The sequence below is a fragment of the Rhea pennata genome, chromosome 22 (genome assembly GCF_028389875.1).
Source record: "Rhea pennata isolate bPtePen1 chromosome 22, bPtePen1.pri, whole genome shotgun sequence".
Lineage (NCBI taxonomy): Eukaryota > Metazoa > Chordata > Aves > Rheiformes > Rheidae > Rhea > Rhea pennata.
Genome location: NC_084684.1, coordinates 6,130,009 through 6,152,430, shown reverse-complemented (window position 1 = coordinate 6,152,430; position 22,422 = coordinate 6,130,009). Strand labels below are relative to the sequence as shown.

General features: G+C 39.3%; 1 protein-coding gene across 4 annotated transcripts in view; it reads left to right on the top strand.

Annotated features, from left to right (window-relative positions):
* Positions 1–22,422, top strand: part of DVL1 (dishevelled segment polarity protein 1) — an 84,772-nt gene that overhangs the window by 26,520 nt on the left and 35,830 nt on the right. For 3 of the 4 annotated variants that reach the window (XM_062593277.1, XM_062593278.1, XM_062593276.1), the window contains exon 2: positions 15,481–15,550. In XM_062593277.1, the coding sequence (XP_062449261.1) occupies positions 15,481–15,550 (70 nt within the window). Of the gene's footprint in view, positions 1–6,732; positions 6,758–15,480; positions 15,551–22,422 lie in introns of those variants that run through there. The other variant, XM_062593280.1, reaches the window with a different exon arrangement.

Sequence of the window (22,422 nt, the reverse complement as noted above, 5' to 3'; positions counted from 1 at the left end):
ACTCCCACCTGTTGGACTGCTTCTGAAGTAGAAACTATTGTATGCACAGATGTAATGTCCTACAATTTCATCTCTTTATACATTTTAATTTTCTGACCAGATCCTTTTTGCCATTCAACTTCTCAGACTTCTGTTCCTTTCTCAGTGTCAGCTTGAGTTGCAGACTTTGTAACCTCATCAGCTATTGGCACTTCATGTAGCAATTCCTCAGAAAGACTAACCAGCACTCAATTCAGCTACTGAAGTCAGTCATCAGCCATGACAGAGGTATGCTAGATGCACCTGCTGTGCTGCTGTGTGTGGCTATAGCTCACATCTTGTTTTTATCACTCATCCTTCAGCATATTACTAGGTGCTCTCTGTCTGACTGATAGAGTTTGCTGTAATTATGAGGCATGAGATGAGGGGTTGTCTGCATGTCGTTTTAGGATGTGTGATAGCAAAAAGCTTATACTTGAATCCTGTTAGTGTGGAAAGCCCTTGAAATAATTTATGGCAGTGTGAGCCTAACTGTGGCCTGGCTGCCAGACGAAGTGCTAGGATTCCTAGTGGTAGTGACACTAAGCTGTAATGAAATTTATGTTTGTTAGTGCTGTTGTCATTTCTTGAGCTAGCTGTGTTAAAAGTAGCTTGGATTTAGTACCTTGAAATGCTGTTTTGTCCATTGTAGTACGGAGTAGACAGATTCCAGGCTTAAACTGAGGGGATTCCACTTCTGGCCTGAGGCCTCTGATTGGTAGCTGCTAAGTAATGCTTTTGCGTGTTAGTAAGTGAAAGCTGTGTTATCCCAAAACACCATGGGCAGGATGTGAAATACTGGGCTTTCTTGTAGTTTTTAATTATTCCTAAGTAACTTTGAAAGGACTGGAAGCATAGCTTACAGGACTTACTGATATAGTAAGTTTTATGGTGAGGGAAGGTATGTTAGTGCGATTGGGGTTTCCTTTGCATAAGAATAGATTTTTATTGATAGTGGAAGTATATGATAGGTGAAGTGGCCAACATCCTTACAAGTTGGACAGTCTCTCCTGTTGCTCACTAGTAGGTAGTTTGCATCACTGTAGATGCAAAAAGCATCATGAACCTTGTCTTTCAATTCTTCCCTTTGGAACTGTCTTGGAGAATGACACTTGCAGCATGTTTCACAAGTTGCAATGTCTCGGTGAATTAGTACATGGTTCTCAGTGTGCAAGTGTCATGACCTGGGTTCAGCCTGCATAGGCTTAGATTTTCAACAGGCTGCTTCTCTGCTTTGACTTTGTGTGAATGTTGTCTGTAAATGCTATTTTGAGTTTGCTGCTCTGGAATTTTGAAGATAATTGCACCCTGGGGAAAGCAAAATCGGAACCAGCTGTTTCAAATGGGCATTCCACAACTAATGTCTTTTTTTCCTGCCTGTTTCTTTAGGTCATTTTTGAGAACAACTACTCAATTTTATTGAGGCTATTTAATATTTATTGTTTTATAGTTAAGCTATGAGACTGGGACTTACGAATTGAACCCAGATTTCCAATTATGCTGACCTGTCCCTTCGTACTGTTACTTCCTTGGCTTTACAGGGGGCATGATGATATGTGTCTGTCATTTGGGACAGTTACTAGAATAGTTCTTTAACACCTGTGAGATGGTAGTATAGACACATAAACTATTCACTAAATAACATGGAGGGGAGTAGAGGAAAGGGGAATTAACAGTAAAGACTGAAGACTGGCAGTGTGGCTAGATTGCTTGTTGTGGCTAGTTTGGTCCATTTTATTCCAAATCCTTTCAGAACGAGTAGGTAGTATTGGTGAGAACAAATGGCAGAGTGTGAGGACTGCAAAGACTCAGCCTTTTTCCTCGCTTCTCTGTGCCTGCAATTTTTCTTAATCTGGTCTCTCTACCCCCATTGTAAAGCATTTTGTGAAGGTAGAAAGTCCTTTTTATTTTGGCAGAAGGAGAAACCAAGGGTTACAGTGAGAGGTGCAAGCTGCTCTCTGCCTGTAAGTCAACATCAGAGAATTAGAGTGTTGTGTAGCCTTCATGGATGAGACTGTAGTCTCTATAGGAACTGTAGCAGGAGTGGAAGATTGTGTGTACGATTCCAAAAGTTTCTATTAAGTGGCACCCATTAATATCAATGAGCTTCTGTTAAAACCTCTAGTGATGGCAATAGTAGCTGGGACAGCAAACAAGCAGTGTTGCATATATTTCATTAATGTTTCAAGCTCGAGCAGCTACTGAAAGGAGCAGTCTTGCCTGCTGATAGCTAACGAGCTTCTAGTTTCCTCTCCTGTGTACTACTGTGGAAGTTTTTCTGGCTCCATGGCAAACTGGGTCAGGGGAACCAGTCTAGATGAAAACTAACATGACATCAGAGTGGGTTCCCCAGCCATTGCATAGGCTACAGATACTTGCTGTGGTACATGGGACATGGACAGCAGAAACTAGTGACAGAGTGACGGCTTTTTGTAGCAGTGCTGGCTTACAGATATTTGAAATTTTGCCAGATTGTAACACAAAAAAATAAAATTGGAAACTATACTTCTGCAGTATAGTACCAGTGAAGCCTGGAAGCCTGTACAATGTTACAATGTATCTGGTGGGAGGGAGGTATTTTGATGGAATCTTTTTCTTCAGGCTGTGAGTCTTTTTTTTTTTTTTTTTTTTTTTTTTTTTTTTAACTTATGCTTGCAGGGGAGGCAACCTTGGGATGAATAAGAACTTCAATTGCAGTGAAGGTGGTGTTTGTTGGCATCTTTTGTACCACTTCTCATTATATTGACTGCCTTCAGATCAGCTCTTTCGGTGCTGAATGAGTAGTGAAAGATAAATTATGCAGTCATGTTTGATGAGGCTTATAAGAAGTTGCACTAAATCTTATTTTATTTATGATCTGCCAAAACAGTTGGCTGAAGGAGTGTGAGGTTGTTTTCTCTTTTTAATTATAAGCATTTTATGAAAATTGACTTTTATACCCCCCAGTTTAATTTGTTACTGAATGTGTGTGCTTTTACAATAACTGTCAATATACATTGTTCTTTATTTAGATATCTTTTTATATCTATCTAGGTAATGTATTTGGAGAATAAGGAATATTTTTAAAGTGACACTAGGTTTTAATAATTTAAATGTCTCTAAATTTGTCTCTAAAATGCCCTACTGCTTTAACATTTCCTGCTAGAATCATGTTTTGTGAGAGTTTGCCCTTTATTCTTATATCTTCTGCTTCAGACCTATATTTTTGTATTTGTCATTTTAATCTAAGAGTTTATAACTTGCTCCGAGGTTCTAGAGATCTGATCAAATGCAAGACCCTATTAGGCCAAGCACTCTTCTGCATACAGTGAGAAAACCCAAGCTTTCTGTACCAGGGATGGTCTGAAGCAAGAAGGCCACAAAAATAACTCCAGAATATCCTCACTTTATATAAGGAGTGGAATATGCAAGTTCTGTGGACTGGACAGAGTTGCAAAGAGGACTCTTGGTTATCAAAACCTGACTTGCTCAGAGTAGCATAGTAGCCTACTAATCAGATAGGGAGTCTTTCCTTTTCAAGGGGTAGAATTAAATCTCTGCTCTCCTTTTGCAGATCTGTAGGATCTTCCAGCCACGTGAGTTCACGATACTTGATTAAACTTGTCCTAGCAATATCTAACAAGTCTCTAATCCTGTCATGGTGTTCATGACACCCTTGTGTCTCTTTTCTGTTTTTATCGCAATAGGTAAAGTTAGTCTTCAATAAAGTATGAATAGTGCTCAAAAATAATAGGATTCTGTGAGAGGTTCTCAGCCAAAGATACAATACCACACAGTGCAGCACCTTGTAAAGCTAAGGCAGAGCAATGAGTTCTAGCATATCTAACAGGTTGCATTCGCATAACCTGGATAGAAGGAATAGTGGAAGTGAATGTGGCAAGTCATTAGGACTACTAGGTATTTTGAAAGAGGTTAAATATACTGTAAAGCTAAAAATGGGCAAAAGAGAGGTGGTTGTCTGGGAGGGTTGCAAGCAAGTACAGCGAGTAATGCAAGTAATAGTCATCTTTACTTCTACCCAGTCACTTTGAAGGCACTTCTGGCTAATGCAAATAAGCTGTGTTCTATTTAAGTCAGGCCTTTACCATGCATTATCATCTTTGTGGCCCTAAGCTGAGCCTCTGGTAAGTATTATTCTCTGTCTGGCGTGTTGCGTGGTGTACCAGAGAATGGCTGACAAGTGTGGTATTGAGTAATAATATCATCTCTTTTGTTCAGTATCTGTGTCTCTCTGCTAATACATCCATAATGCCTGCTGTTTCCCCCACCTTGCCACTTTATGTATAATCAGTAGAACATCACCTCCCTTGGGTTTTGTGTGGTGTTGTTTTTTATTCCAAATGACACTGTCAAAATTCCCATCTCATAAAGCTTCTTTTATTATTCACACTAGAAGAAATTTTTGAAATGGAATGTGTGCCTCGATTTGTGATGTCTATTTATTTTTATTTTCTTTACATAGTGAAATTAAAGTGACTGGTTTTATTTTTCTGCTTTGCAAGAATTGTTGTGGTATAATTTGCTTGTGCTTGCAGGATGTTGCTTTTTATTCTTTCAGTGCTGAGGGGGATTATTTAGTAAAGAATAAGTATTTTTTTCTTTCTCTTTTTTTAAGGTTGGAGACAATGTTATGTTTATCTGAAAGACTGTATGAAAAACTTCTTGAAATGTGTATTAACTAAGGTCAAGAACACTGATTAAAGAAAAACCGGAGGGATAAATGAGTCCAGTGGGTAGATGTGATGAACTGTAAGCAGAATATGTGAATTTATTTCAAGTTGTGCAAATGATTCATGGCATGTGCAAGTGAGTTGCTTTCTATGCCTCAGATTATTATTATTATTATTATTTTGAGATCTGTAAGTACAAATCCTTCTATATTTAAAGGTAGCATTTGCCTTTTGGGTTATCTAATCATGAATTATGAATCCATTGATTCATCTTCATATGGATTTTTGTGGGTTGCTCATCAGGGGCATGAGAGGGCATTCACCTGTGCAATATTGCTGAGGTGCTGGCATTAGCACATTTCCTTATGCATTTTATGGTTGCATGCAGCTGCTGTCACCAAATCATGTTGTTCCACTAATGGCTGAATAGAGGGTCTTAAGGAACGAATAAATATTACTGCCCTTGCTTTCACAGTCCCTTTTTTGAGCTGAAACAACGCTAGGATTACACAGATATCCTTTGCAAAAACCAAAGAAAGGCAAGCCTTTCCATAGCCACTAAATTTCACCTGGCTCTGTATGTGCTGATGTATGCCTGTATGTGGTACATCTGCATTGCATAGATGTAACCCAGACTCTTAGAAAAGTTTTAAATTTTATCCCTTATCCTTTCTTAGATAAGTCTTTTGACGTAGAGATGCCTTAAGTTTAGGTTGATATTTGGTATAGGACATTAGTGCCAAAATTTCTCCAGTGTACTACAATTCTTTTGAAAGATGATAAAAATTATCCATAGCAATCTATAGAGATGTAATGCTAAGTTGCTTGATATGCCTCCAGGAATAATACGAGTGGATAAACAGGGACCCTGTTATATTGGCAAAGATGGTCAGTATAGCAATGACCATCAGATGTGGCATAGGATAACCTATGTACAGATAAATGAATGCATTAACTGATGTTTGTAGGCAGAAGTGCTGAGACTGTGTGTTTAGATTTCTAAATGTGTTAGGAAGAACATGAGACAGAGGGTAGAGGCTAATTATGTAACTGAAGAAAAAGAGAACATTTCTCCGTTAGAAAGAGGTGGTCTTCCTAAACACCCATTGCATACAGTTTGTTGCTAAAGTTTCCTGTAAGAATGAACCTAGTGTGCATGGCAGAAGGACAGAAGGTTAACATCAAGCTAGGGAACACAGTTGTAAGAGGCTGCTTAGTAAATGCCATTATGCAGAAGGGATATTGATCCTTCTGGCTGAGCCTGCATAGGGCATGCAGATCTACTATGAAACTGTTTGTTGGGAGAGCACTCTCATGGATTCAGGGTAGATAGCTTTAGGGTGCTTTGAAGAGGTTTTCTTCTGCAGTTGGGTGTCTCATTTGTATAGCATTTGCGGGTGGCATGCTGATTTTTGACAGGTTCATCTGAGAGCTGGCATACAAAAGGGCATACATAGAAATGCAAAGCGTTTTCCATGTTGTTTCTAACAATCTAGAAAGACCGCTGGTTCCACTCTGGCTCTGTGCTGTTTTGAGGAGTGATTGGCATGAGCCTTCCAGAGAGAAGCACCTGCTGATCAGCCTCTGAAAGCTTCTGCAATTCGACCCGGTTTCTTGTACACTGGCTCAGCGGGGTGCAGACAAGATCTAAGGCTTTTGTGCATCACAGAAGGCTATGGATCTTTTGTGTTGAACAGAGTCCTTCTGATGCTGCAGTGCAGTATGGTGTTTCTATCTGCTCAGCAAAAAGATTGCTTTTCTCTTCCCCTTTCCCTTATTTCCCAGTTAAACACAATATCCAATCCAAGCCTCACTTGTAAGTTCAGTGGGTGAGTTTATTTTCATTCCTCTCTCTGAGTTGAGAGGGCAACTAAAGGCTCTCTGTGTTGAGACATCAGCTACAAAAAGCATAACGTTTTAATCTGGCATTAGTGATTCAAACTGAAATATTAATCAGCTTCAGAAAGCTTCTATTTTTAGAGCTGCAGCATTACATTCCAGTCCCAAGTTGTCATGTGATCACAAGGGTGAGAGAGAGAGACAGAGAGACAGACACAGACAGACAGACAGTGAGTGTGTGTTTTTCTTTCTTTTTTCTTTCTTTCCTTTTTTTTTTTCCCCTTGAAAGAGCCAGAGAAAGTGTCTGTGTCAGCTGTTTGCTGCTGGTTTGCTGTGTGCATTCTGCAGTCTACGCCATCTTTAAAGGAACCGAGTATCTTCATTTGTTTTACTTAGGTTTTCTAAATATGACCAGCCTCTCTCGTTCGATTTTGTATTATAGGGAACAGTCTGATCTTCTGGCCTGACATTGCTAGGAAATATGAAGTGAGTGATTTGACAAATTTGTGTTGTCTTCAGAAACGTCCTGGAGAGCTTTAAAAATAAATTTTCATGGCTAGCAAAAATCAGCGGTTTCACTGAAGTAGCTAGCAACCTGTTAGTGAACATCTAGTGAAACATTTCTACTGTGGTTTTTGACTGCTACTTCTATGTGCAAATATGTATCAAACTAGATAAAAAATTGGGAGCTTCCAAAGCAAAAGTTGCTTTTGAGTGAGCTTAGAATTCAGGTCTATCAAAGCAGTTAGACTCTTATGAATAGCTTCCCTTACTATTAACACATTGCAAACTTATGTTTTTCTACTAATTTGAACAGCTGCTTCGTAAGTGGAATCAAGTTGCCCAGAGGGGATGTGGAGTCTCCATCCCTGGGGATATTCAGAATTCTACTGGATATGGTCCTGAGCAACTTGCTTTCAGGAGGAAACTGAACCAATGACCATTGGATTTCTTTTCCAAACTGCATGATTCCATGATTCTATGAACTAACAATAACCTCTTTTCTTCATTTGTGCTCATCTGAGGCATTGAAAATGCGTATTGGACAAATGGCTTAATTACCTTGCCTTCCTCTTTAGGAATCTCCAAGCAAATTATAAAATGAGTTATAAAAAAAGTCAATGAATGACGCTTCCCTTGCTCTTCTCCCATCAGTAAAGGATGATGAGAAAGAGTCAAGAAAGGAGTTGATAAGGGTCACAGTGACAAGATGGGATTCATTTGGGGAAGACGTCCGTTAGATGATTGTGGCATGGTACATGTTAACCTAGGATGATCACTGACACGGTGATTCTATGGAAAAGTTATGGCAAAGGGAAGCAAAAGCAATGGGACTCATTTGCAGAGCTCCACTGTTTTGTACTTAAAACACTCTTTAGGGCTTCTATGCTTTGAAAGCTCTGAATCTGCATTGGCCACACTGCAACCTCACTCCTGTCTTTCCCTTAGAGGGTTGGATGTGCAACTGGTGAATCAGGCAAAGGAGCATTTCATTTTTAACCTCATTTTTCTGCATAGAATGAAAAAATCCTCTAGCTAATTCTGGAGATTAAGTTGCTCACAAGTTAAGTTGCTTGCGTGATGCAATCAAAATGCAAGTATATGCAGCACTATCGAAACTAGTGTTTAAAACCCAATTGCCTAAGTGATTATGAATCAGAGAGCCATCAGAGGTTTGTGAGGTTCACTTAATATTCTTAATATAGAGTCAGCATATATTCTGAGGCAACAAATAACTTGGCAAGACGGACGAAAATGAGGTTAAGACTAAACAATTCTTAATCTTAAGGCTAAAATCCTCTATTGGAGGAAGAGAAAGGATACTGGGAAGGTAACCAGGAGCATAAACTTATCAGAGAAGCAGGTGAGGTATCAGAAGGTGAACAAGACTGTAGTGCTGCTAAACACACCACGTACATAAGTACAAATACCTACTTGTACAGAGTGGAGTGTTAGCAGTGTCAGGGGATCTAGACACAATTCCAGGAAGTGAGAGGAAGGAGGGGCTGTTACTAGCAGTGATTGTTTCATTTAGTAATTAGTTCTTAAATCTCCTCTAAGTCAAATAAAGCAGAGCATGTGAGCTTCCAAGACCTGTTCCCTCCCCCCTTCCCCGCACCCTTTTTTGTACATACTCTTTTTCAAATGAAGACTGTAGTCATGTGAGATCTGCTAGTGGGGAGTTAACTTACAATGTTGATTAAGTGTTTGGGGGGTTCAAGAGCATGAGGCCTTTCTCATGATCTGTGACTTATGTACTGTGTAATCTTGGATGAGCTGTTCCCCTGCTCTTTTTCCTTTTACATTTCTTTTAGCTGGTAGGTGGATTTGAAGGTCACACTAAGGAATATACTATCTTGTGCACCAAGATTTTCCTGAAGCATGGTGAGGTGGAAAATATTAATGATCCTCAAATACTGAAGCAGAATTTCTAGCTACATTGTTGGTGTGCAGGCACAGTCACCCCTCCCTTCCATTCACAGAGGAGAATCGCATACAGCTGGAAGACAGCAGGGTAATATGGAGTAGACCTGCTGCTAGAAGTGTTGCAGCCCAGATTACCTGGAAATGACAAACTTGTCCGTTATCATCTGCTATTCATTGAGTGGTAGTTTTGTAAATAGCTTTGTAGGTAGATGTTTACTCTCTTCTCTTTGACCCCAAATAACTCATAATCTGAGGTAAGTAGAAGATTGTGTGCACTGAAGTAGAGCTCATATATGATCCAATCTTGCTAGCAATTGTAAAGGCATAGTGCTTCCAGCTCCACTGTTGCCAGGCTGCAGGATGTGATGTAGGAAACAGATATCCCCTATTCTCAAGAGAAGCTTTAACTGTATGAGGACAGTGGTATCAAATGGTCTTTTTTCTTATTGTCCAACAGTAGGTCCATTAATGAATGTGTATGTGTGTGGGAGCACTGAAGTCATGTCTCCACAGTGGACCACATCCAAAGCCAGTATGACTTTGCCTCATTTGCTTTGTGGAAGGTCTTTGTCAGAAAAAATCTGGCTATCACCACTTCTTCCTTGCTGTACTAGCTTGGGTTGGGTCTGGGTTGTGAACTTACTACTCAAAGCCTTATCCAATCTGGTGTTAAGCTGCCGTTATATATTAGTACCTAGTGGGCCATGCTAGGTGGCATGTATCTCCCTCAGCCGTTTCTAAGTTCTTGTATAGCAAAAGAAGTTTTCTTGATTCTTGATTAGAAAGTGGCCTCAGATAGAAGCATATAGGTTCATCCATTAATTTTCCTGTCCTACCTTCTCCCCATTGTATCCCCTTGTAAGTATTGAAAAGGGCTGCCTCTTAAGTTCAAATAATGATATTTGAAAGTGGTGGCTGCTGCTGCAGTATTTGATGATTTTGGCACTGTTCATTGCTACCCAAAGCAAGCTGGGAATTAGTCTGTCATTCTCTTGCCTCATAGCTTGAGGCTATACTCAGTAGTTCAAGTTGCAGCAGATCCGGAAGATGTTCCCCTCAGCTGCAGCAGAAAGCTAATGCCATAGTACAGTGCATTGTTTTGTAAGCGGTGACTTCAGTTTGCTTGTTTCCCATCAAGGAGACAACAAAACCTGTCTATGTGGTATTGCAGGGAACTCCTGGCTGCCACTGTAGCTTTAAAAAGACCCCCAAGCCTTTGTTCTGGAGAGAACCATCAGTATATTTTGAGTCCTTGACCTTGGCTTGTAGCTTAGAACTTCATGCTAAACTTTCACATGTGGTTTCTGGGATCCAGTAACTGGCATTTCAGTATTAGAAAACAAAACCAAAAAACTGTCATTTAAAACATAACAGATGTCAACATAAAAATATTGCAGCATCTTTAGTCTCTGATCCTACAATTGGATCTTTATTGAGTGTTCTCATCAGACTCTGTGAAACACAAAAGATCATGTTTGAATATGAGTCTATATGTTGGGTCTAGAGATCAGTGTGATGGTAAAGTTCTCTGTGTGCATGGTGATAACAATGGAGGGTAATTGCCTCTTTAGAGTCTTAAGTAAAAATGACTAAAAACAGTAATGAAGCTGCATGATTTGCTTTTTGTTGTCAAAAGATGAAGGGTGGACAGATGCAGTAGGAGTCTGAATAAATTAGTATTTTAATTTCTTTTTAATGTAGTAGTGGGGAAGAGGTACAGTGTGCTCAGATGTGAATGTTGCAAATAAATGTGGAGAAAGACATCTATTCTTTCCTCTTGAAAGAATAGATTGAAATGTGAAAATGAAGATATTTGTGGTGTCATTTATTTCTAATGTTTCAAAAGTGAAATGGAGAGAACCTTTTTCTCCATTTGCTTTTCTCTGCTTTCCCTTCCCTCCTATCTAGTTTTGATACTCTTAATATGATACATTTCATGCACAGTCAGGTTCCTTGTGGCTATTGTGGTTTTTTACACAGCAACAAGAAAGAGAAAACATAAATAAAGGAAAATGTGATTATGGAACCACAGATTTTTATTGAATTTGACTAGACTACAGGTTGGCCGCCTTAAAGCTGAGAAATTGTCAAAAACAAGTTATCCCTGTTCCACTGTATGTAGATTTTAGGCTGGAAATCTAGTTCTTCTATGGACCTACAGCTTGACTTAGCCTAAACATATCACCTTATCTCCTCTCTTCCCAAAATTAGACAGTCTCTGCTCTGTGTCTAGTTCAAAAGGTTCTCAATTTTGATTGGAGCCCTTGGGTAACAAAAAGAATATTTTGAGTATCCAACTCAAAATATTGTAGTAAAGCTTTATACTTAGGAGCAAACGTGGTGTTTTTGAAGGCAAGTGACGTTTTCTACTTTTTCTATTAGTAAGTTCAATTCTCTTAAGTTGTGTATTAAAAAATAAATACAAGGCCAATTCTCCCTGATGTAGGGAAGTGTACAGAGGTGGTCACCTGGCTCTTACGGGTCATAAAAGAAGCCCTTTTTCAGATACGGGAAAAGCTCTCTCTTCACTTTCCTCAGACAAATGACTTGCAAGATTTACTACAAGTACTTGGTCAGACTCTGCTGTCCTGTGCAGCTCTAGTATATTTGGAGAAATCTTGAAGGAAGCCATGGGCTAGCAAACTTTGTTATTCCTGTAACACTCTGATTTATACAGTAGTATAAGATTAAGTGAATTCGGGTAAAGTCTTTCTGTTCTAGACTCAACCGTTGAAATAAGAGACTGAAATGGATTGAAATGTCCTGTAAATTTGCCGTGTTATCTGGAAGAGTTTCTACAACTGTATGCAAGGTCAGAACAGGGAAATTTGGCAAATCTTTCATTTGAATCATTGCATTTTAGCCCTGCTTGAGTCCTTTCTTATGGAATTAGAAGAATCTTGCTACAAGGAAACCAGCAGTAGCACCTGAAGAGATGTTTGCATACGCTTCAGGTTTCAGTAACTGCTGCACAGGCTGTGTGGTGTAGTGTGTGATTCCCTTTGCTGCCTTGCCTGGAGCTTTCTCACTCTTGTCGGATGCTGGGTTTAGAATTTGCAGATTCACAAAAAGGGCATGGAGAGAAGTTTGTCCTTAAGGTCTGCTTTCTAGGTAGAAGTGGTTTGTGCCCTATATTAGGGGAGCAAGGGGAAGAAAAGAGTCCTGTGTAATGGTCTTTGTGGGTTGCTATTTTAAAGGATGGTGTTATGCTTCCTCTTAACCAGAGAAACCAAGCAGGGAGCTGGCTGCTTTACATTTCATCTCTTTACTAGAGATAGCCAGGCCAAAGTGTTGTGATAGATTCCGTGGACCATTTCTGTCCTCTATCTTTTGGAACATCATCAACAAGAAAGAATACACAGTGGTCCTGGGTCAGAACTAAGTTATTTCTGAGGGCTGTTCACTAGTTAAAATCTCATTTTCTCAGCAACAGGGCACATCAGAAATGAAACTACTGAGCTGCACCAGTGAAGCATCCCAGCTGTTTTACCAAATCGTTTAGTCAGAATTAGCTGAATTTGCTGGTTCTGATTTTAAAATGAGTAATAAAAAGCAAGCTGAAAACTGAAGCATGTCAGACTGGTTTCCAAACTGGTGGTTTGTTTAAAATTTCTCATTTGATGGTCTCTTCAGAAGCTACTAGGAATGTTTACTTTTTCTCTGAAGATAAGAAGCACTTTCTGAGAGATCATGGCCTTGTATAAAAGAGGGAGGGTTGTTAGGAAAAGTGATGCAAATGCGAGGTTTCCTTAATTTTAATCTTTGCTGTTTTAAGTGGAACTCTCCAGCCTAATGCAGCAGTCATAAAAATTAGAGAAATAAGTACCCTGCTGAAAGATGACATCTGTAATTGTTTTGTGGAGTTAGAAGCTGACTCACTGGGGGCTTGTGAACAGAATGCTTCAAAGCAGTGGCTTATTCCTCCCAGTAGTACCTAACCACTAGCTGATTTTGAACCTGCTCTGTTAATCTGGATGATGTCAAAGGTATTGACTGTGGTATAGCCAACAGTCCCATTCTTTTCAAATCCTAGATGGGACTTAGAGAGGCCCCTTAGAGTGTGTTCAGCTGTGCTGGCTACTTAGTCCAGGAGTTGAAGAACTGTTGACTCCTCTTGCCTACAGCAAACCTGACAAAGACCTTGCTGATTTAAAATCTCTCTGATTATTTTGCTCTCTAAGATGAGAAGTGAGCACTATATATACATATATAAAAATATATACATAAATATATATATATAAAAAATTGAATTAATTGAATGTATCTTATATATATGATTATGATTGGCTACTTTCAGTGAAAACGAGGCTATTAAGTGGTGGCCATGTTGGTTACTTTGTTAATTTGAAGAACAGAAACACCTGAAATAACTTCCATTGTTGCTGAAGTGAAAGCTTGGAATTAAGCCCAATGAAATGGATGCTTTTCTCTTTTCTGAATAGTTATGTCATTTATATTTGTGGATCAACTTCTGAGTATGGCCAATCCCCAACTGTTGAAAGAATTGCTAATTCTGAGGTATTTAGTCACAGTGTCTTCAGAATTGAAACCCTTATGACAGTAAAATGGATTCGTGTTTTTATTTTCATTACCTATAAGGGCTTGAGCTGTGGATTCAGCTTTTAACTCAGAATGACTCCTAGCTGAATGCTATAAAAGTATGTAGGGGCAATATTGCTGCATGCCTGCCTTTTTGTTATTTGTCTGTTTCCTGGGCAACTGCTGTTAGCTTTTGTCAGGCATGTTATATTGGGTTAGACTAACCATGGCTTGACCTAGTTTGGCTGTTCTTGTGTTTTTTATATTCATATGACTTCTCTTCTGGTTTGGCACCGATTTGAATCATTACCATTCTTTTAACTGCAGAAGTATTTGATGGTAATGGAATGCACAGCTCTTACCCATATGAGCAGGGTGCTGCATGCTTTAACTCTGTGTTTGTGTGTTTACATTTACGAAGCATGTGGCCATACCCCCCTTCCTCCCCCCCCCCCCCCCCCCGAATCTGATGTTTTCTTCTTAGAAAGCTAATTGGGGCTAAATGGGAACCTGTCCAATCAGTACTTAAAAGGCATGATCTTTAGGAAAGACTCATTTGCAAATACAAAGCAGCAATAGGAGTGGATTCATGCTGCAGAGGCTATTGGCAAGTAGCTCTTTAGAAGGCTATTCTGATATTAATGTAGTATGCTCTCTCTGTGCAGTACATCTTTGAGTGGGAGGGAGAACCGATGTTGGTGGCTACAGAAAGACAAAATAGACTCATCAGATAACGCTTGTGGTTAGTACTTGTCAAACATTTGATTCTGTTTTTCTATGCAGCTATGTAAGTGGCAATAAAATAGCATTCAAATGAACTTTATGTGAAATTTGTAGTTTTTCCACTTGAGGGATGCTTTTGGGAGAAGACAGTTGAATTCTGTGACTGTGGTCTTTGTAGGAAGCCAAACTGGAGTCTGGGATGTAGCATATGAAATTAGCACACTTAATTTCTCATTAGTGATTGTATATACCTTCTGCCATAACTGGCATGACACAGGAGTACAGCTATACTGATTCTGCTTTTGTACTTAAGAGATCTGAATTGCAACTTGGGAAAAAATGCAGTATTAATCCCACAGGTCTGATTCTTGTTTTCTTCTCTTTGTTCTCATGTCATACTGCAGAGAAAATCTTGAAGAGAAATATCTCTGTGGCCTAGCAGTCTCCCTTGTTTCCTATCATTTTTATTTTAGCCTTCTCAGGGCTCCATGCAGCTGCTAAACACCTAATTTGTCCTCTGTCTAAGATCATAAAATATTGATACAATATTTTTTAGAAAGGGAATGATGTAGGAGAGGGAACTCAAAGCGACAACTGCACCTTGGTATTTGTCCATGTCACACTTTCCTTGACAGGGGATAGGCCTTGGCTTTGCAAACCATTTTGAAGCTATGTTGGAGAGAAAGGAGGGAGGTGTAACAAACAAGAGAGGTGTGTAGATAGCAAGAGTAAGGAGAGTGCTTGAATTAATGAAAAATGGATGTTTTGTGGTTGAGATGCTAATGTGATGTAAAGGAGAGAAGCATTCAATGTGCAGCATTGCCACAAATCCTTCAGTACCTTGGAGAAACTGCTATGTTTTGGCTCTGAAACTGTTCTAGAAAATGGATAATTTTCCTTCCTTTGCCAATTGAGTAGCCTTAACTTGTGAACAGTTGGACACATGAGACTGCATAGAACAGTGAGATTTTAATCACCATTAGATCTTTAAAAAATGTGGTGGCATGGAGGAGTCCAAAATGGAGAAATTGTGCCTACCAATTTGGGATGATTTGTCTGGAAGTGTGCTATTCCTCCCTTTATTTTTACTTTACTTGTCTCACTCTAGTAGTTACTTATCCTTTAAGCATAGAAGACTTGCTGATACAAACAGTTTAGTCAAAATTGGATTTTTTTTCCTGGGCCATTTAAGAAAACCACTGTCCCTTCTGATCTGATGTCATTTCATATGCTTGATTTTCTTCCTATTATTGTTATTTTTCAGGGTGGTAAAGGAAGAAATCTCAGATGACAATGCAAAGCTACCATGCTTCAATGGAAGAGTGGTGTCCTGGGTATGTTGGCTCATGCATCTGTATGTATATATTGACTGATGTGGTGGGAACCTGGCAGGGTAGTTAGTACATGGATTTTGATAGTCAGAAGTGCCTCGAAGTACGTGGAAGCAAAGGCTTAGTTTTTCATTCTGTATATGTCTATTCTGTCTATGTCATTCTATGTATTCTTCTGACTTCTTCTCTCTCTCCTTATTGTCTCTCCTCCCAACTCCCAAAGTATTACTGAACCTGTTGGAGAGCTCTGAAAAAAATTCTCTAAAATCTCACAAAAGGATAACTTCTAAAAATGTTTACCTACTTAACCTTCTGTTGAAAACAATAATAGGCAAGCCCCTAATCCTTGTTAAAAATACATTCTGTAACTAAGGTAAATGTAGCAGCCAGCTTGCCATCAGTAGGAGAGTGGAAGCACACTTTCGGAGTTTAAGCAAAACAGCTCCCATCCCCAAAATATTCCACATGAGTAAGGATGAAGAGGACAAGGATTATTTCATTCCCCTTTACTTCCCAGTTCTTAAACCTCCTCCTCCTTCCCTCAGCCAACAAGCAGCCCAGTGTGAGCCAAGGCAAAAGGGCATTAGATCCCAAGTTGAGAGGTGAGTTGTTTTTCCAGTTCCTTAAATAATATGAAATATGAAAATCTAAGCCTTTTCTATTCCTTCTGAAAAAAAAGAAATAGTTATTCTTCCTTATAAAGAATAGTAAGATCTAAATAAGGAAAATACATAGAAGAGTTAAGTGTTATGTTTTAATTTGGTGACTGTTACTAATTTCAGAGAAACATCACAGTTTCTGAAATGCATTTTAAGGGTGAATCTGTTTTGATTCGTGTGTCAGTAAATGTTGCTGGCTGCTTTCCAATTGTAGAATATGTAATCCTTACTCCAATTTATCTCAAAATGTCCCACCTATTACAATATGAAATAAACTCTGCTGCTATTTTTTGTTTTACGATTTTGCTTGGAGGCCTCAAACAAGATCAATAGCTACTCTCCTTTCTTTCCCCTTGTACCAGGCACTGTGCATATGGATGGTGGGAGACATGGTTTCTGCTCCAAAGAACTCTATCTTTCGTTTTCTTTTTATATTATGACTGTTTGTTTCTTACACATTATAGGTGGGAATTGAGACACACAAATTGTGTGCGAGTTTATTCCTTTCCACCAGGGCCATGTAGGAATTCTTTTGCAACTAATGGTGGATCTTTCATAGTCTGATTACTTAGCCTTAAAATCATCCTTGACAGTTTTTAAAATGATTGTATGGACAAGTCTGATTTGAAGGTAGCTTTTTAGAAAATATATAGCATTTGATTATCTTGAACCTTTAATGGGGGGTATAGTGGGTAGCAAGATAACTATGAGCCAGCAATGTGTCCTTGAAGCACAGAAGGTCAGCAGCATCCTGGCCTGTGTTAGGAAGATTGTTGTCAGCAAGTCAAGGCAGGTGATCCTTCCCTTCTGCTGAGCACTGGTGAGACCATATCTGGAGTGCTGTGTCCAGTGCTGGACTCTCAAGTACTAGAGAGACATAGACATCCTGCAGCAAGTCCAGTGAAGGGCCACAAAGATGATTAATCAGTTGGAGTATCTGTCATACAAGGAGTGGATGAGCAAGCTGGGATTGTTTAATGTGGAAAAAAAAATTTCAGGGGGGCTTTTATCAAAGTATGTCAATAGCTGAGTGGAGAGGGTAAAGAAGATGGACTTGGACTCTGCTTCGTGATGCCTAGTGGCAGGATAAGAGGCAATGGGAACAATTTGAAATACAGGAAATTCCACTTAAACTTTTTTTTAAAAAGTTTGTACTGAGAGTGGTCAAACACTAGAACAGGTTACCCAGAGGAGTTGTGGCATCTCTATCCTTGGAGATGTTCAAAACCTGACTGGACATGGTCCTGAGCAACTTGTTCTTGTTGACCCTGCTTTGAGCAGGGTGTTTGGACTAGTTGACCTCCAGAAGTCCCTGCTGACCTTAGTAATTCTGCTAATGAATTCACTGCTTTTTCTGTAGTTTTTGATGTTTCTCATGCTTGCATCATTCTATTTCAGTGTGATGGGACTAGGGCAGTTTCTCATGTGCATTTAAAAGACAATAGAAAGACAGTTGGTTTTCCTGAGTAAGACCATACTCCCTCCTTCGTTTTTCATTTCCTTTTCTTTGGAAAGAACATAAGAAAGAAAGGTAGATTGAACTTAGGTAAAATAAATTAATTAGATGACAAAGCAGAGTGAAATGGTTTTTGTTCTTCATGCCAACCCAGGAACTAACATACAAGGAGTTGAAGCAAAGTCTCTTAGACTGTGAATAATGCTATTTCAAAGATCAACAAGCAAATTTTAGATATGTGGCTTAAATTAATTGTTTAAAAGAACTAGTACTGTATAGCTTTTCATGAATTCTCTACCAATGTAGGCTCTTCACAGACTCTGCTGCTCAGTAGCAAATGCCATAATGCATTAAAAACCCATTTATTTCACCTGAAGCGTGAGTAGTTGAACAAGAGTTAGTGAGCACATATTTAGCAGGTAATATGAATGTATATGTTTCTTTAAAAGACCTAGACTTCCTCTTTCTTTCTTTACCATCCATCAGCTTGTTTCCAAATTTGTATGCATAGCCCATACATGTGGATTCAGTTTATAGCTCTCTTGCAGATCATTTAGAACACTTTTTACAGATATGTTGACAAGAACTCCTGTTCACTGTTCTGAACAATCAGCTGAGACATCTGTGCCTGACCTACATTACCAATTGCAAATCACTTTTTGCACTAACACCCATAAAATTGTCATGTTTATCAGCTTCTCCTTGCTACTAATTATTTTATGAGTTTTATGTAAATCTGACTAAAATAATTGTTCAGTTTTGAATCTGTTAATATCATATTCACTAGAACTAAATAGGTAATTGCATCCATATACTTGAAGGCTAGCAGAGTTGGTCTTTACCTTTTGGAAAAAATGGTTTTGGCAGGGCTTCCCATGTGATGGACTTGAGCCTTCTTTGTCTCGTTGCTATAAAATATGCATGAGCTGGTAGCAGACAGCTTGGATTCTTTCACCAAGCCATCTCTGATAATTGTCCTTCTCACTATAAATTACTGCAGTGTATATGCATGTATTTCACATCCAGACAACATATTTAAAATCGGAACATTAATATAGCTTGGCTGTCTCCTCCCCCATCACTCCCCTCTTGACTGTTGCAGTGACTACTTTGATGTTTGCAATATGACTGACATTTAGAAAGTTGAGAATTTCATCTTTTTTAGTAAAAGCTGAATCTTTATATTTGTCATAGGTAGGAACTTTGATCTTAGTGTCATATGCAGGACTGATTTCCATAGAAGAAAGTGTTTAAGGGAGGCTTTGCAAGTATTTGATAGTTGCTTACTTTTGCTGTAGTGCTGGGAACTTGGAGCTGGAGATCAGGTGAGTGAACATGAAGCAACAGGCAGGTATAGTTGCTTGCTCTTATTCGTGGTTAGGCAGATCATAGGTGAGGTGAAAGCAGGATGTGAGATGTTTTGGGGCCTAGTCAACAATTCTTACCTTGCTGACTTTTACTGAAGATGGCTGTCTGCAAAATTTCTTGCTTTCAGAAAACAAAGCATGTCAATTGTGATTATGCTGCTAAGAAAACATCCTCTTAGCTGTGTAAAAATCGTTAACCTATTCTCTGAGGCACAGCTGGAGCTCTGGTGAGTGCGTTTTGGTGTATTTTGCCTTTCATTAGCATTCTAATAAGAACCATAACATGATTTGTCAGATGCACTTGATGGGAAAGTGTGACCTTTTCCATTTGTGAGTTAAATCACAAATGAACTTTGTCTTGCAATATGGACCTAAATTACATTCCAGCTTTTGCTTCAGGTAGACTGCTGTGCAGTTGCTGTAATATGCAGGAAGAAAAGGTTGTAAAGGCCATTTGAATATGCACAATAAAATAAGAAAGTAAACAGAAAATGTATTAAAAAAACAACAAAAAACAAACCCCAAACAGAAAATCAAACCCAAACTTTGTATGCTGTGAAGTATAGTTGTTTGAATTCTCTGCAGTCTCCACTTCCTCTTATTCTAGATTAGACTTCCTCATGTCCTCCCATTCTTCTTAATTACTGACATGAACAAAAGTGTTCGTTTATACCAGTATAGGGCTGTGTGACTTGGGGCCAGAGATGGAATCCAATTTTGGGAGCAGGAGAAGAGGCAGGAGGGTGAAAAGTTTGAGGTTCCTGATAGAAACTTGGACTTCATAAAGTGCTAACCATGCATCTTTTTTGAGCACTGTGCCTCTTCCAGGTGTTTAGGATAGATTATCTTAAGTCACTAAGTGTTTGTGAAAATCTTGAGACAGAAACCTAGTTTTAATGAGCAAAAACTCCTCCATAAGAAATAGCAAATGTGGACGTCTGTTCTGCTAACACCCATCCCCTCACTCACTCTCCCACCAGGGTGTATAATCTCTCTTGTGGGATAGTTCATTTTCATTTCTGTGGGACAGCTTTACATGAGTGGTGTTCGCAGGCTCAGGTTCTTGCTGGGCATTTTGGAAAAATAGCTTGCAAGGAAGAGAATATGTTATCTTTGGGCTTTTTGCAAGAGTTTAAAATGCTTTCCTATTTTCTCTACGTAGTCCAGGGATGGCCTCCCAGTGGAAGCTGGAAATGTGGAAAGAATTGGCCTGTGGTTGCTGCGGATCAGAGCCAGCTGAGTGGCCTCTGCCAGCAGTTTGCACTAAGTTGGTTGGCCATTATCTGTGTTTTTTAGGAAGGCTTTGCAACATCTGGAAACAATTCCCTGACAGGCTGCTGAGGATGTGCAGTATTTCCTATTGGCTGGCAATGATGTCATGGTTGTGTGCAAGTCTCTCTTTTTTTTTCTTCTCAGTTATCTAGGTGCCAACAGATAATACTTGTCTTGTTTGTACATAAGCTTTTTAGAAGCTGTGTTTGTAATTGCCGTTAGAATTGTCGTGTAGAACTGTTTTGTCTTCTGGCACACAAGGGAACACAGAGTTAGGATTGTTGAATAATATTCAGCAAAGTGCATTGTTGTTTTTTTGGCATGTAACTGAGGCATTGCAAAGCAGGGAGCAGTGATTTCATGTGCCCACCCATGCAGCCAGGGCCTTTTCAGTGGCATTTGAATTCTGTGAAAAGGTGTACACCCTCACAGAACTTTTTCTCTTCTGCAGTCACCACATGGTTCTCATCAAATTGAAGGGAAATCCTTTGTAGCACCTGGAAAGCGACAGTGCTGCTAACGCAGCGCTCTTCGTATTGTACAAAGGCTCCAACTGACTCCAATACTGAATTGTGTTAGGTAGTGTAGTGCCTTTCTGATCCTCATGATGGTTGAGGAAAATCAGCTAAACTGTGCTGTCATAATAATCTTGTTGCGTGTGTTATCTTCTACTGTAGACTTTCTATCATAACAAGCACTTTTTAAGTGATCTTTTGCAGTATTTTCATTGATTTGGTCTGCAGCCATCCAAATGTGCGCTTCTGTTCCATTTTTCTTGAACACAGAGATCTGTAAGTCAAGAATGTAAGCTTTGGTAGAGGGTGAGAGTGCTCCATGTGCTGTCACCAGACATAGATTTAGATAGCCTGTATTTTGTTTTAATAACTTAATTGCTTCAAGACTCTCTTGAAGTCTGTGAAGTCAGGTCCTCTTGCAGGACCCTCCAGGCCCTGGTTTTCAGAAGAGCATGGCCAACTAGGCAGCCCATTTAAACTGTTACACTCCTGGCACTTGGAGGCAAATTTTCACCCAAACTACATGTCTAATTTACAGCAAGTACTCTTTGTATGTAAATGCCTGAGCTGTGCTGCAGCTAGCAGCACAGCAAGGGCAGCATGGACCTTAACTTGAGAAGACAGCCATGAGAAGACTAGTAAATATTTAAGTATTCTGCACTGGTCACTACATGATCATGGTTGTTGTGCTTATGAGTTACTACCTGAAATCTGAACGATATTTTTCTAGTATTTACAGACTACTCAGAAACAGGAGATATTGCCAGTATCTTTTCCTGAGTTCAGATATATGTACAACTGCTAGTAAACTGGTTCATGTCTAAGCTGCAGTATTTCTTGAATGCAGCTGAAAGGTTAATACAGGTAGTTTGCACAGCCCTTGTCCCATTATTCTTCCTGTTATAATGGTAATAGCATGGCCTGAGACTGCTTTCAAGAATTAGAACCATCTACCTGCCTCACCTCAGTGAATGTAGATGGATCAGTCAAGCCTCAGTTTCTTCTTCTGCAAAATGTTGTGATAATAGTTCTGTAACCACAAAAGAGACAAAAGAAGGAAAGTGTTCAGACTCCACAGCAAGAGTTATTCAGGATGGTAGAGATATACAAAGGTGTCTAAGGCTGTTTATGACTTTAAGCTTGCTGATGGTCAGTAAGAAAAGGCCATACAGTGCTTTATCCTTCATGAAATCATAATCAATTGGCAGTATTCACAGAGCAACCTTGCTGCAGTGGTTTTTGCTGTTTCTCAGCAGCACTCCAAGATGGTCTGCCACCTCAGTCAGTACAGAGAGCTTGCCTAAATAAAGGGTTCTGCATTGCCAGGACTTCTTCCTCCAGGATCAAGGAAATACTTAAGAACAAATATGCTGAAGTATGGAAGGCTTTTGTCTTATTGATTTGTCTTGCTTTTTGCATCCAGTGCATGTTTGTGACAAGTGGTGTCATGAGCTGAAAGTCTTAAAGAGGGATCATCTTTTCCTGCTTTGAAGTAACTGGAGCCAGCATTGTTTGCATAGCTCAATACAATTTAAAGTGTGAAAAGATGTACAGATCTTGTTTACATTCATGTTTTTTTTTCTTCTTTTTATTCCTTGATTGGGAT